At 36.6% G+C, this 13572-nt stretch overlaps 1 protein-coding gene across 2 annotated transcripts; it reads left to right on the top strand.

Annotated features, from left to right (window-relative positions):
* The first annotated feature begins 666 nt into the window (after positions 1 to 666).
* On the top strand, positions 667 to 11704 carry LOC127656943 (bone morphogenetic protein 4-like). 2 transcript variants are annotated; one of them, XM_052145509.1, is made up of 4 exons: positions 667 to 886; positions 4247 to 4369; positions 6159 to 6511; positions 10753 to 11704. In XM_052145509.1, the coding sequence occupies exons 3-4, from the start codon at positions 6166 to 6168 to the stop codon at positions 11604 to 11606; spliced, it is 1200 nt and encodes a 399-aa protein (XP_052001469.1). In that variant the 5' UTR covers positions 667 to 886; positions 4247 to 4369; positions 6159 to 6165; the 3' UTR covers positions 11607 to 11704. The 2 variants fall into 2 exon arrangements, with proteins under 2 accessions (XP_052001469.1, XP_052001468.1); XM_052145508.1 differs by lacking the exon at positions 667 to 886 and adding an exon at positions 4004 to 4067.
* The last annotated feature ends 1868 nt before the right edge of the window (positions 11705 to 13572 follow it).

A 13572-nucleotide genomic window follows, 5' to 3' on the forward strand; every position in this document is an offset into this window, starting at 1 on the left:
GTACACTGAAATCCTCATAATTTATTTATGTAGCGGTGCATGCTGGGAACATGATCTGTTGTCTAAACAATATTTTAATTTATGATAACCAAAAGGCAAAACCATGTTATACTGTGTTTTCCACAGATATTTATTCTTTAGTTGTTTAGAAAATCCTATCTATATATTGCTTCTTTAAAGAACCCAGAAACCTGCTTTAAAAAAAATAACAGCCTAAAAAGTAACATTAATAACTGCTCAAAAGTCTCCAAAGACTCATAAAAAAAACTCAAGAACCCTATACAGTTAAAAACAAAAGAATTGGGGGTCTTTTCTGAACCTTTGTGAACCATTGAGGAACCTTTATTCTATAGCTGTCATCCTTACCCTCGAACTTTTTTAGTTTATTTTTCTGGGACTCAGATTAACATACATTCTCTTTTGTACAGTGTGGCCAAATATGATGAAATCTCCAGAAACATTTGAATAGATGACATGTGCTCGAGTGTCCAGCGTGTAACGTGAAGAATGAGACAGATCTTCTCAGTTGGGGTTCTCTAGGGTCTGTCTGAGGTGTTAGATGTGGGTGAAGTGGCTTGAGAGAGTAGGGGAGGAGGCAGAGGGAACTTCATAGGGCGGACACATAAAAACTGCCAGGAGAATTGGATGCGAGATCAGTCTCTGAGTTTCCTGACGGCGATGCTCTCCGTTCTCGAGAGTTCTTGGACATTGTTGGAGCTACAAAAATCCGCGTTTGCACCGGACTCTTTGGGTTCTTCTTGAGGATATGATGCGGAACTAATGTCCCGAACATTTTCTCGAGGCTTGTGGACTTTTGACGTGTGATGTGAACTCTTTGAAAACTTTTTTTTCTTTTGTCGGGATACCGTTCGCACCTCTTCCAATGGTAAGTCGGTATGTCGATATTCATGCGCGTTCATTATTTTGACACAGTCACAGCCAGAACTTCATGACCGTGTTACGTTTATTGATACTTCCGTGTGCATTTTGGTCACTTTGCGCTTAACTGAAAATAATTTACGGCGCGATTAACTAGAACATCCATCTGTAGAGACGTGACGCGACAAATGAAAACACTCGCAATATATAGTTTGTCGCGTCGACAGTCCATGTTGACAAATGGCGAGGATTTTCTTGAAGTGTTTCTCAGTCGGATAGTTGACGTTAAAGGATTTTGCAAGATACACAACTTGCAACCGTTGACCGTGCTGATACACCGGCCCGCGCGCGCATACAGGTAACCCGCCAGGTGTGTGAGGGCTTCACATCTGGTTATAATTCTTAAAACGGTTTATAGTTTATTTTAGTGATCTCACATAATGTCCATTAAATGATCCTGAACAAAAATGCACTATTGTAGACGTAATTTCCTTGAAAGTTCAATAGTTTGCTACTTCATAATAAATTGATACAGTATTTATTTTTATTTTATTATAATATTTAAAATATATTTCTATCATTATTCTTTCACATTTGTGTCTATAACACCACTTGTTACGGAAAATTTGCGGGAAACATGTTATGGTGTGTTTTTGTATGGGGTTGGGAATTTCTTTAGGCTTGCATGACCTGATCAAGACTTTTTATACGAGTTTTGAGAATCTTTTGAAGAATGAGTCTATGTTTTGACAAATGTGAGTCTCACATCTACTTACCTCCCTAATTCAAAAAGTAAACATTGGCATGAGCTTGTTCAATCTTGAGTTGTAAAACATTTATATTCTTAGTTTTGGAAAGTATAATAAAACTGCTAATGAAAAAGGTTTCAAAACTGGTGGAAATTCGGCACATCTTTGGATAGTGAGTCTGAAGTAAAATGACTTTTATAATTGAAAGAAGCGTACAGACCAAAACAAAAGCCAATTGGACATGTGTTGGATCTTTAGTGAAAGGAGGTGGAAAGCAAGGAAATTAGGAAATAAGATATTATTATCTGTTAAAGTTGGTTTCTGTCTAAATATATTTCTTGCGAGAGTTGCAGGACATAATAAATACTGATAATTATAAGATCAGCAGATGCTAGGGATGGGCCATACCAAAACCATACTGATACAGTTGTTAAATGGATTTTTGTTGGTGAATTCTTGGGAAAAAATGTGTAAATAGTTTTGTACATATTATAGGCATAAAGGAATATTCCGGGTTCAGTACAAGTTAAGTTCAATCGACAGCATTTGTGGCATAATGTTGATTACCACAAAAAATAAATTTAGACTCGTCCTTACTTTTCTTTAAAAAAAGCAAAAACAGATTACAGCGAGACACTTACAATGGAAGTGAATGGGGTCAATTTTTGGAGAGTTTAAACAGAAATGTGAAGCTTAAAATTTTATAAAAGCAAGTACATTATTTTCTTCTGTTGAAACTCTTGTATTATTTGAACTGTGAAGTTGTTTAAACCATAATTTTTGCATGATTACAGGGTTTAGGCCAAGGGCGTAGCGAGGAAAATACTTATGGGTGGGCCCTAATAAAAATTACGTTTTCACCCAAATTTTAATTTCACAACAGAGAAATGGCACATTCAAACAGTCCTATCTCACTTTCAAAAATCCGAATTCATGCATTTTTTTTAACTATTTTATAAATCTATATTTATAATCTCTCTTATTCTGGGTGGTCCTAATTTGGATGGGCCCAGACCCACCCTTAGCGACGCCACTGGTTTAGGCATTACATGGCCATGGCAACAAAGTTGTGAAATGGGATATAACTTTACACAGAAAAGGTTAGTAAGCAAATGTATCACACTTGAATAATGTTAATATGCATATTGTTCATGACTTGTGAAATGGTATTTTATCGTTTATGGACAAGCTCCATTCACTTCCATTGTAATTGTCTCTCTGTAACAGATTTTTGAAAGAAAAGGAGAGACGAGTGCCACAAATGCTGTCGATTGAGCTGAACTTGAAATATTCCGTTAAACAGAATATTATAAGACTTCTGTTATGTTTATAATTGTGAACAACAATTTCATAACACAACCAGTGCTTTGACAATCTTACATTTAAAATTGACTTGTGGCAAACATTTTAGATTTGTTATTATTTAGTTATGATACACATCACTTTTTTAAATTTAGATGCAACATTTTTATGTAAGGAACGATATTTTCATTTTAAAGACAATTTTAGGTCAGAGGTATCTGTACGGAACATGCCAGGGGTAAAAACCTAACATTGGGTGCTCATTGTTGTCTATTATGTTTGTAACCTGCTTCCCCATTCTTTGTCCCTCACATTTTAAGAAGCATGTGCATAATCTAATCTCCTTAAGCGGGGTTAGACTCGAGGAAAGTTGAGGGCTGTGAGCTTTAAATGGATTAAAGGAAGCAAACTGCACACTAAAGTCAAAGGCACATGCACTGCACTTCTTCTTCAGACACATCAAATAGGATCGTGTAAATATTTAGAGGAGTATTTGAAGGCTTTGAAACAAGAGTAGGTGGTCTGAAGTTACACATTGTTTGCTCTGTTACATGTAAAAAGTGCCAAGAGTCACAACACAACTGCAAACTGCTTATCTCAACCTAGCATCAAAACTGTTGTTTGATTGGGCGTTGAAGACCATAGAGAGAAATAAAATAAGAGTGATCTTGTTAATATGCATTTTTCCTATTGTAATGGTTGGACTCGCTCCAGTGGAACTTGATCCAAGAAATGACAGAATACACTCATGCTTTGCTCACTACAGTCAGCTGTGGACTCTGTGATGTCGTTATCTGAGATCTTCATGAGCACTTGTGGTTGTTATTAGTTCATTTCCTCGGATTTATCACAAAAAATCGAATTCATTGTGGTTTATGTGAAATAAACAGGCTCATTTCTTTCGAATCCCTTGCATTGTTTTGGTAATAATGTGACACCGAATGATTGCTACATATTTGGATGGAATGGGTTAAGAGATCATGAGTTAACATTGACGTCAGAAAGGACGACACCATTTCTACGCCCAAGCTAGGTTGAGGGGGTTGTGTTAAAGGCTCTTTAGAAGGGGGGTTTTAAAAGTCCATAATTGCGGACCATCAATAGAAGAAGCAGTTCTGAAACGAACCTCTTTTTTATGTAAATTGGAATTACCGTCCATTCACATGTTAAACAGCTGATAGTCTTATAAATGAACAAAGACAACGTGTTGCTCACGCTGCATTTAGATGCTGTCATGTGTGCTCTAATGTGATTCTATTAATGGGATTTTGTGACATAAAAATGGCAAATTACTTTTTTGTATCCTTGCCTTTCAGGAAAGGTATCTGGCCAGTGCTCTCGAACAGCCTTCCAGCACCACGTAACATTTACCTGAGGAACTTGTCTCGCATAGACTCCCAACAAACATGGACTGTATTCCCATGCTTTACCTTTTGTCGGTAAGTGGACCAGCCTATCCTAATCATGTCACAGGGTTGTTACATATTTCGATTGTTTGTTTGGGACTGTCATTTTTGAGAGCAAATTAAAAGGTTTCGTTATTCTCTCAAAAACAGTGGTCAATCAGAGTTTTACTTTTGTGTTGCACTTTAAGCACTTGAAATGTGCAGCTTACTGTCCTTGTTTCATGTCAGTTGTTCAGTCTGTAGTTTAGTTTGACAAATAACTACCTCAAAAGTACACAGGATAAAATATGTCTATATATAAGCTTCAAACCGTAAACAACTTAGTGCGCTTATTTGCCATTTAAATACATTTTCTAATATTAAGGACAAGTAATTATTGAAATCTCACGAAATCTGTCAAGAACACGTCTGGGACAATTGTTGCAGCTACTTCACAGTAATTTAAGCTCATTTAAATAATGGTGATTTTCATTGGGCTGATAGTAAAAAATAAATAATTAAATACTGTATTACAATAATGAAAACACTTTTTTAGCCAAGAAGTGTTTTTTCTCCATTCATTTTGCCCATTGGAATTCCGTTGTAGCCACTTCGCGGTAATTTTAGCTAATTTAAAGCTGAAGTATGTCAACTTTTTCAGGGTTAAAATACTCTCTTCTATCCGAGCTTAATATGCAGAAACAACTATAAGCCATTCATAGGTTCATTTTCTTGAAAAATGTAAACATTGTGTCTTTGTGGCGCTGTAAAAATACCTGTGTTTATTTTGAGTGACCTCTTTAGACTCCACCCAACAATGTTACTCAACTAATGGGAGTTGGGGGCGGGACTATCTGAACTACTGCAGATGAGGGGCATAATCAGTTTTGTTTGTTTATGCAATTCTGTTCTGTGGAGTTAGAAATTACACACTTCAGCTTTAAATAATGGTAATTTCCATTGGACCAATAGTTAAAACATGTAAATTACTGTATTACAATAATGAAAACACTTTTTCAGCCATGTTCCGGAAGTGTTTTTTCCATTAATTTTTTTCCATAGGAATTTCATTGAAGTCTTCATCAAACCAAACCAACCAGATCCGAGGTGAATAACAAGATTAAAAACTTTGATTTAAAAAGATTCAAAAAAGTATTTGAAAATCGGACAACAAGACAAAGTTTCAAGATGGATTTGTGTAAATAAACGTCTTTAATGATGGAATGAACTACAATCTCATGAAGCATAGCGAATGATGCAAACCAATAAAAAAACAATTGAAAATATGTATAAAAACAATATATTTTAAGTTTATTGGAAAATCTTCATATATATACAAGTATAAAAGTAGTTTGGGAATGTAGGGAGACGGACTCGATTGCATCGTGGGAGTGGGCGGTTGCTGCAAAGCTCTTTTGGTGTGCTTTGTTCATCGTGATTTTCTGATTGGTGGATCTTTGTATTCAGGATCATGGGTAGTGTAGTTCATCACCAGGAATTCTACTATTAAACACAATTAGTTTTTAAATTAAGTTTAATTATTCCCACATGGGAAAATTTTATGGGATTATTACATCTGGAACCGGCTGCTGCACTCATTAAATAATGTCACAATGCAAAAAAAATCTTAATGGTCCTAAAACTAGGCTTGATTTTCTATATGAAAATAACATGACTTTTTTCTTTGTCTTCTGAATTGTTGTGTAAATCTTCCAAAACATTGCCTAGGTCACATTTCACCCTAAAACAAACATCTTTTATTAAGGTCTCACTGTTTTTCTCTTGTCTTTCTGCACCTCTGCTGCTTCCTCCATCACCTCCACCTTCATCAAACGTCCATCAGAGACATCATGATTCCTGGTAATCGAATGCTGATGGTCATTGTATTATGGCAAATGCTACTGGGAAAGAGCAGCTATGCTAGTCTAATACCTGAGGAGGGGAGGAAGAAAGTGTCGGCTCAGCTGGGTCAGAGTCATGAACTGCTGCAGGACTTTGAGGCCACACTGCTGCACATGTTTGGCTTGCAAAAGCGTCCGCGACCCAGCTACTCGGCCGTCGTGCCGCAGTATCTGCTCGATCTGTATCGCCTGCAGTCAGGAGAGGTTGAAGACGCTGCAGCTCATGAGATCAGCTTTGATTATCCAGAAAGATCTACGAGTCGAGCTAACACTGTGAGAGGCTTCCACCATGAAGGTAAGACCCAGAGAGTTCTCACAACATTATAGTCATCAAAACAAAATAGAGCAAGGTCATAGAGCGCAACAGTGTGGTCCTCGTAGTAAAACAAAAAATTCCATAGGGGAATTGGTTATTTACGATAACTTTAACCCTTCCGAGGATGTTCATCAATGGTGCTTCTGTTGAAGCCATAAGTTATTTCAACTTCCTTTTTAAAAAATAGCGTTTAAAAGTGGAATTCCTGTTGAAGAACTACACTAACCATCATCCTGAAGCGGAAAGATCCACCAGAGAATCGCTGCGTCAAAAGAGCTCTGCAGCGACCGCCCACTCCCACACTGTGGCGGACTCTCCCTACACTCTCAAACTACTTATTTATTTGAATATATCTGAATATACAATAACATTAAAATATAATATTTCTATACTTACAGTCAAGAACTTTAAATCAATAGTTTTCAATTACGTCTTCGCAATGCTTCATGGGATTCTAGTGACGTCAGGGATTTTTCAGATAATGTTTTGCTTCAAATCAAAGTTTGTAATGTTGTGATTCACAACATTACAAATGTAAAGCTAATTGGTTTGGTTCATGGCTAAAAACCTTTTTGTTTAAGGATTTTATGAAATCTCTATGGAAAATGAATGGTAAAAATTCCAAGGCAAAGAACCAAGGCATACCGATTTATATTTTAATGCATAAAAGCATCTGCCTAATGCATAAATGTAGTTTTGAGCTCTGTTTCAAACCCAACCCAAAATTTAAAAGCATTTTAAAAAGACTCTGTGTCTCCATACTTAATGTGGATCTTTTTTGAGGGACTTTGCTCAACGTGTAATTATTTTTAATACTTCTCTACAGATTAGCTGTTGCCAACAATATGGTCTCTTAGACAGAGTCCCCAGAAGGCTTAGGGAAATACACGCGATAGAGAGCCATAAGCATAGTAAAACTGTGTATTCCTGTAATTTTACACTATTTATTTGTACTTAAATGTGATAGGATTGACATGGCATTGAAAAACAGACCTTTCCATGTTGGCCTCTGTCTAATTTACTAGCTTCTAGAAAGTGACAGATACATTTGCACCAAAATATTGTAGAGTTTGCTTAGATGCACAGCATTTGGCGCCAACAACAATAGACACTGGTAACTATAACTGTAAATTTTCAATAATAATAATTCCCTTACCAACAACAGAGTTTAAACGGTTTCATGGTTTTTCTATCATGAAACTGGCTGAATGTGATGATTATTTTTCATGAAAATGATTAAACAAATATATTTCAGTAACAAGAACCACTTATCTGAAATGCAAAATAACAGGCCACAACAGTTTTCCAATGTGAACTTGCCTAAAATTTGCTGGTTGACCATCAACTCGTTACCTAAAGTATTGTTTACGCGGCAGCCTGACAGCATTTAGATTTCGTAATGCAGGGCGATAGTTAACTGGCACTGCAACATTGTACTTGATTTATTGTACTAAGCGTGATATTATAGTTAATTGTTGTATAAAAGTTTCCATATTTTGGGGTCAGTGACAAACTAGAGATGATAAAAATGAGAAATCTGAAGTTTAAAACACATATGTTAAGTTAGAAGAAATGTAGGGGAGAGCAGGGACGGTTGCAACACTTTTTGCATTTCCTTCAGTTTCTCAGAGACTGTTTGTTACATTAAACCCTCATCTATTAGCTACCCACCCACCCACACTGCTGTAACATGCGTACATACAATATACATACAATTTATACTTGAATAGACAAAGTCAAATGTTGCAACTGACCCCATAAGTATGGACAATAATACAAATTATTCTTTAACATTTTTTGGCAATTTCTTTATTTTATTTGTGGACAGACAGGGTCTTCACTAAGTTAAATTAACTGTCTAAAGACTAGTAAAAGGAAAAACATATTTTCAAGTAACAACCATGTTTTGGTTAATTATTACAATAATTTTGAACTACAAAATATTTTTTTCATCAAAATCAAGACACTGAAATTCACTGAAATACTATTGTGCACTTATTTGAACTGTGTGTGTGCGTTGCGTGCGTGTGTGTGTGTGTGGGTGTGTGTGAAGAACAGATCAAATATAGGCTAGTCTGAGTATTTACTGAAAAAAGGTGAAATACCTGGCTATTGAAAGATGTAATTAGTAGTTAGTAATTAATTACTTTTTAGAGTAACTTACACAATACTGGTTTTATCAAGCTTTTACATCAATGTTGTCAACAGCATGTTGTATCTACACTGACAGCCGTGACAAAACTTGCTATGCTAGCTTGACACAATAGCCTTGACACATGTTAGCTATGCCTTTTAGAAGAGAAGAAAACACAGATTAAAATGATATGACTTTATAATGCTTCACGCAAACAGTAGGACAAAAACTCTGAGCATGAAAAAAAAGACTTTTTTACCTTAAAAAGTATTTTTTGCAGAAGGAATGGTCACATGTGGCTGCTTTTTTCCAGAGAGGAGGAGGGGCTAACTGGGCATGTGCGGTATGATTCTCATCACTTTACCTCATTCTTGATTGGAGGAATAAGACATTCTTGCTTCCCATGTTGCATCCATCCCCGCTCTCCCCTACTCTGTGTCCAAGTTGGTTTGATACATTTTGGAAGAAACGTTTATAGCATTTTCTATAAGGAAAAAGATTGAATGACTTTAAAAATGTCACATGGTATAACCATCAAGTAAAAGGTATTAAAATAATGTTAATGCAACTTTCTTGCATTTTGTTTTTTACAAAAATAATGTTCTTTTTGTAGAGCATCAAAAGGTTTTCTCAGGGTTACTCCATATGACCTGAATTTTTTTTTTTTAAATGTCTATATTATTTTTGTATGCATAACATCAGAATAGCTACCTAGATGTTGGTTGCACCACCTGACTTTGACTTTTATTTATTTTTTATTTTAAGCTTTTTATGGGACTTTAATATTTTTCTTTTGTTTTTTTTTTTACTGTCTACAGATGGTTACACCACATGCCATTTTTAACTTTTTCTTCTTTCTTTTTTTAAGCCCCAGACAAGTACAAAAATGACTTGAATAAAAGACCATAAGATGCACCTATTACACTCTGTTATTCTATTATATGATGATACTGGCACATACTGCAAAGATGGATGTGTAAAAGAGTGTTAATTGGCAAAATACAGACAAAATAAAGTTGATAGACATATCTTACTTTGGGCAGATGTGTGCATGGCTTTAGCTGCAGATGGTACACGAGTGAATGTGCACTTGAGAGTATTTGAGTTGATTTGATTCCTTTTGTAGACTAATTAAACAAAATAAAAATGCATGACATGTTCTTGGAAATTGTCTCTACGCAAACAATAATCCACAGAACAGAATTAGCTGTTGACCTCAAAGTAGGTGGAGCTCCAGGTCACACCTACTGATGACGTGGGCCGATGGCAGTAAGAAGGTGTTTAGCAGCCGGTAAGAGGTTTTCCTAATGGTGCGTTCACATACAACGCGCAAGTAACGCGAAGCCGTGAGTATTCCCCCTTCTCTTCTGGAAAAGGACAGGAGGAGGGGTTTCTACGACAACTTATCTTTCCGCCATCAACCATGGCCGATATCACAACGATTGCTGCTTTGTATCTGTTGTGGAAGTCCCTGATACTTTGACATTGTCATACAATTTCGGGTGACCACAAACCACTACAACCGTTTTCTCACCCATTTTTCCTGATTTCTTCTGCTACTGCATCAGTATGTTAGTACGTAAGTGACATCCGGACAATCTCAGTGCTGATAGGCTTTCGCCACAATGCGTCATGCTGATATTTCGCTCAAGTCGGAAAGTTTCAACTCGAGCGCGATCACGCAAATGAAGCAATTTCGCGTTTTCGCTTTGCGCCATTCTCTGCATTCGCGCTGCCCGCCGTGAATTTGCGTCTATTCACGTCTTTGCATTGACTTTGTATGTAATCGCACAGTTCGAAACACTCGCTTCGCATTGTATGTGAACGCACCATAAGAGTTCACCCGGTCAGCTGTTACGAACAACTGAAACAGACTCAAAAACACATTTGTTTTGCCTAAATTTTGTTCTAAATGATGTCACACCCGTTCGTTATTCGATTCCGTACTAAGTAAATTAGGGCCTTTAGGATGCTATATAAGAAATTGCTACAGGATCATTTAAATTGGAAATTGTAGAAAAGATGCATTTGCAGATTATCTTCTATAAGTTTCTTGACCTGTTTCCTGATTCTTCTTCCTCTGTAGAGCACATGGAAGAGTTGCCATCTGACGGGTCATGGGAGACTCCACTACGCTTCATCTTCAATCTCAGCAGCATACCTGAGCAGGAACTCCTTTCTACCGCAGAGCTGCGTCTCTACAGGCAACAAATCGATGACGCAAGCCCAGATCCCCAACACACAGGAGACGAGGGTCTCCATCGGATAAACATATACGAGGTGCTGAAGCCCCTGCGGGCCGGCCAGCTCATCACGCAGCTCCTGGATACGCGGTTAGTGCACCACAACACGTCCAGATGGGAGAGCTTTGACGTGAGTCCCGCAGTGCTGCGCTGGACCCGCGACAAGCAGTCCAACCATGGCCTGGCCATTGAGGTGCTTCACCTAAACCAAATACGCCATCATCAGGGACGACATGTGCGCGTAAGTCGGTCCTTGCATCCCCTTCCGGGTGAAGATTGGGACCAGCTCCGGCCACTGCTAGTCACTTTCGGTCACGATGGCAAAAGTCACCCGTTGACGCGCAGAATGAAGCGCAGCCCTAAGCAAAGGGGCCGAAAGCGCAACCGCAACTGCCGGCGACACGCGCTCTATGTTGATTTCAGCGACGTGGGTTGGAATGACTGGATTGTGGCGCCACCCGGGTACCAGGCGTACTACTGTCAAGGGGAGTGCCCCTTCCCGTTGGCCGATCACCTGAACTCGACCAATCACGCTATTGTACAGACGCTGGTTAACTCTGTGAACACCAATATTCCCAAGGCCTGCTGTGTTCCCACTGAGCTCAGTGCAATTTCAATGCTCTACCTGGATGAGACGGACAGGGTGGTCCTGAAAAACTATCAGGAGATGGTGGTGGAAGGGTGTGGCTGCCGCTAAGCACAGATAAATGCGGTCACATTTACACTAAATATCTATAACTGGTCACTTATTTATAATATTCATGTTGCGATGTGTGTTTGTCTCATTTCTTGTCTTCTTGATGATATGATCATATATTTTGACAATTATATATATGTATGTATGTATATATATATATATATATATATATATATATATATATATATATTATATATATATATATAAATATATAAATATTTATATCAACATAATTAAAAAATATATGTGTCCTTATTTTAAATATAATTCACCTGTACAGCTTTTCATAATGTATATCAGACTGTTTAAGGGTTTTTCTATGAGAGGATTAGAAAAAAGCCACTAAAGTTTATTTACTGTAGTATTTATTTCTTTAATACAGTATAGCCACCTGAACCACCCTATTTAAAAAAAAAAAAAAAAAAAGTTGAATGCATAATTGTGTACTTAAATGAGAGCACTGTGTGAAATCCTAGGATAACTGAGTTTCTCAATGTATCAGTTAAGTCATATATACATTGATGTGAGTTACATTTTTGAATCAGTTTATAGCATGTGATTTACATGTTCCCAAAATAACTGTTCATTTTTAAATAAATAGTAAAGCATTTCACATCAACGTGAGATTAATTAAAGGTTGTGTAGGTCCAAAAGTACAAAATGTTTCCCAGAACACTGGAGTACAGCACAAATATGCCGTTTTTGAGGGAAAACCTTCTGAATTTATGTCAGTACACTTTTTTTTGTTTTATATATATTTAGTTAACTGTTATGTGGCACTTAATGAATAATGTTTTACATTATTAAAACACTATAGTAAAATAAACACCACTAAAATACATTCATTAGCAAATCAAGATAAGCTGGCAATTACAAAACACACACATATACTGTAAATATATATATATATGAATGTGTTATTTACCAAAAAACTATTATATGTGGTATTTTAATTCGGCATAGTTTTCTGTGGAAATACAAAATAAAAGTACTTGTTCTGTTGAGATCAAAGTGAAAAAGTAAAATATAGACAGTGTTCGTAAGGATTCATTATGGTAATAAATAATCATAATAAGCTGTGCTTATTACTTTTTGTATAAAGCATCAATTTAACCTGTCTGAAAACTGAAAAGACTGTCATATTTCACATCAAAGTCAAAACAATTATATTGAAAAGACATATTTTTATAATGATTAACATTTTGCATTTTTATTACCATTAAGCAAATAAGGTACAAAAAGAAAAGAAAAAGAAAAAAGTATTGCCATTACTGAAATGGAAAAATTACATTTGAATAGATTACAGTATGGGAGTATTTGTTGTCTCGCCTAAAAATCAAACATTGATCATTGTATTACAGTTATAACCTTTCACTGTAATACAGTAATCAAAAACTCATCATGTATGTTGGGGTTGGTGTTAATTTTCATAAACATGCATAAAATGCTAAATAAATCCTTGTGGTCCTAAAACAGGCCTCATTTGATCAATCTTATGAACAAACTAAATTACATTCTGCATTTGGGGTGAAATGTTGAATGGTGAAATGGACATGTTTTACTTGTTAATCACAATATATTTCCAGTCATTGCAAGGAAACTGTCATTTGTGCAAAACTAACTCTGCTAAACTATCACACATCTTCCCTCCCTCCTCATAGGGCCGTAACCATCACCTCAGGCAGATGGATTTTGCTCTATATTTTCATGCAATTAAATGAACACTATTGTAAGTTAGCACCAGAGAATTCTATTAAAGCATTAAAACGGAAATCTAGAGAAAGGTTCAGACAATAATGATGGCAAACATTATTGTCGTTGGGTTTCCGCTGGTGTTATCATGAAATATGGCCAGTAAATGAGTGATGGCGTCTGTATTTGTTCTGCAGAAGGAGACTCATCGTCTCAGCTTTGATTCCTGCTCATCACCAGGTCTGCTGAAGTGTCAATCCCATTCAGTCTCGCC

Source organism: Xyrauchen texanus, chromosome 16 (assembly GCF_025860055.1).
Source record: "Xyrauchen texanus isolate HMW12.3.18 chromosome 16, RBS_HiC_50CHRs, whole genome shotgun sequence".
Lineage (NCBI taxonomy): Eukaryota > Metazoa > Chordata > Actinopteri > Cypriniformes > Catostomidae > Xyrauchen > Xyrauchen texanus.